The sequence below is a fragment of the Otolemur garnettii genome, unplaced genomic scaffold (assembly GCF_000181295.1).
Source record: "Otolemur garnettii isolate 467f Iridium unplaced genomic scaffold, OtoGar3 scaffold00185, whole genome shotgun sequence".
NCBI lineage: Eukaryota > Metazoa > Chordata > Mammalia > Primates > Galagidae > Otolemur > Otolemur garnettii.
In genome coordinates this window covers 2,984,526-2,986,047 of record NW_003852580.1, presented here as the reverse complement: position 1 = coordinate 2,986,047, position 1,522 = coordinate 2,984,526, and the positions used below count along the sequence as shown (strand labels likewise).

The 1,522-nt window shown below is 48.8% G+C and overlaps 1 protein-coding gene across 1 annotated transcript in view; it reads right to left on the bottom strand.

Moving 5' to 3' along the window:
* Nucleotides 1–1,522, bottom strand: part of LOC100945316 (tubulin beta-3 chain) — a 16,779-nt gene that overhangs the window by 3,505 nt on the left and 11,752 nt on the right. Inside the window, exon 3 of the mRNA XM_012812026.2 lies at nt 742–850. Coding sequence (XP_012667480.1) covers nt 742–850 — 109 coding nt within the window. The remainder of the gene's footprint in view (nt 1–741; nt 851–1,522) is intronic.

Below are 1,522 nucleotides of genomic sequence, written 5' to 3'. Positions count from 1 at the left end.
CTCCCAAGTAGCTGGACTGCAGGCGCCCACCACAACACCCAGCTATTTTTTGTTGTAGTTGTCACGGGTGTTTGGCAGGCCCAGGCTGGATTGGAACCTGCCAGCTCCAGTGTATGTGGCTGGTGCCCTAGCTGCTGACCCACAGGCGCCAAGCCAGCCAGGTTGATTTTTTAAATTTTGTAGAGATGGGGTCTCACTATTGCCCAAGCTGGTATCAAGTCATCCTCCTATCTCAACCTTTGTGCTGGTATTACAGACACGAACCACTATACCTGGCCACTAAATGTGTTTGAGTCTCACTTTATAGTGACTGTCACATTTCTTCTTTTTTGAGTCAGAGTCTTCACTTTGTTACCCTTGGTAGAGTGCCATGTTGTCATAGCTCACAGCAACCTCAAACTCTTGGGCTCAAGCAATTCTCTTACCTCAGCCTCCCACGTAGCTACAGGCTAAAGGCGTCTGCCACAACACTCAGCTATTTTTAGAGACGAGGTCTCGCTATAGCTCAGGCTGGTCTTGAAACTGAGTTCAAGCAATCCACCTGCCTTGGCCTTACAGAGTCCTAAGATTACAAACATGAGCTACCACACCCAGCCCACATTTCTTGTTTTTATTCTTTGAGTCTGGATACCCAATATCCAGTTATGCCTGCAGGCCTCTTTATCATGCTAGAACACAGGAGCTAGAACCTAGGCAATCCAGGTGTCCCCAGGTGGAGGGTGGGGCTGGGTAGGTACTCACAGGAGGCCTCATTGTAGTAGACACTTATCCTCTCCAGCTGCAGGTCTGAGTCCCCCACATAGTTGCCACTGGGGTCTATTCCATGTTCATCACTGATGACTTCCCAGAACTGCAGAGAGGGAGAGGAGGGGTCAGTGGGGGCCAGATCCTTTCCCTCTTGAACCCTTATAGCCCTAGGTATAAAATTGTGGCTTCATCCCCTGGGCCTCCATTAGCCCTGGTGATAGGCTTGAGAAAAGATGACATACTTCAGAAAGTTGTCACAGTAACTATGCACATCCTCTGTCTGCTATCCAGAGCCCCAGCTGGTTCAGGACTTGTTGACAGACCTCCACTTCTAGACTCAGCTGTGTACTTGCTGGCAAGGAGCAGCCAGGTGACTGCTCCGTGAAGGGGACTTGGTAACAAATAGCTCAAAGGGTATTTTTTGTTTGTTTGTTTTTTTGAGACAGAGTCTCAAGCTCTTGCCCTGGGTAGAGTGCTGTAGCCTTATAGCTCACAGCAACCTCAAACTCTTGGCCTCAAGCAATCCTATTGCCTCAGATTTTTTTCTATTTTTAGTAGAAATGGGAGTCTCACTCTTGCTCAGGCTGGTCTCGAATTTGTGAGCTCAAGCTATCCACCTGCCTCAGCCTCTCAGAGTGCTAGAATTACAGGCATGCGCCACCCCGCCTGGCCTCAAGGGGTAGATTTTTTTTTTTTTTTTGAGACAGAATCTCAAGCTGTTGTTCTGGGTAGAGTGTGGTAGCATCACAGCTCACGGCAACCTCAAACTCTTGGG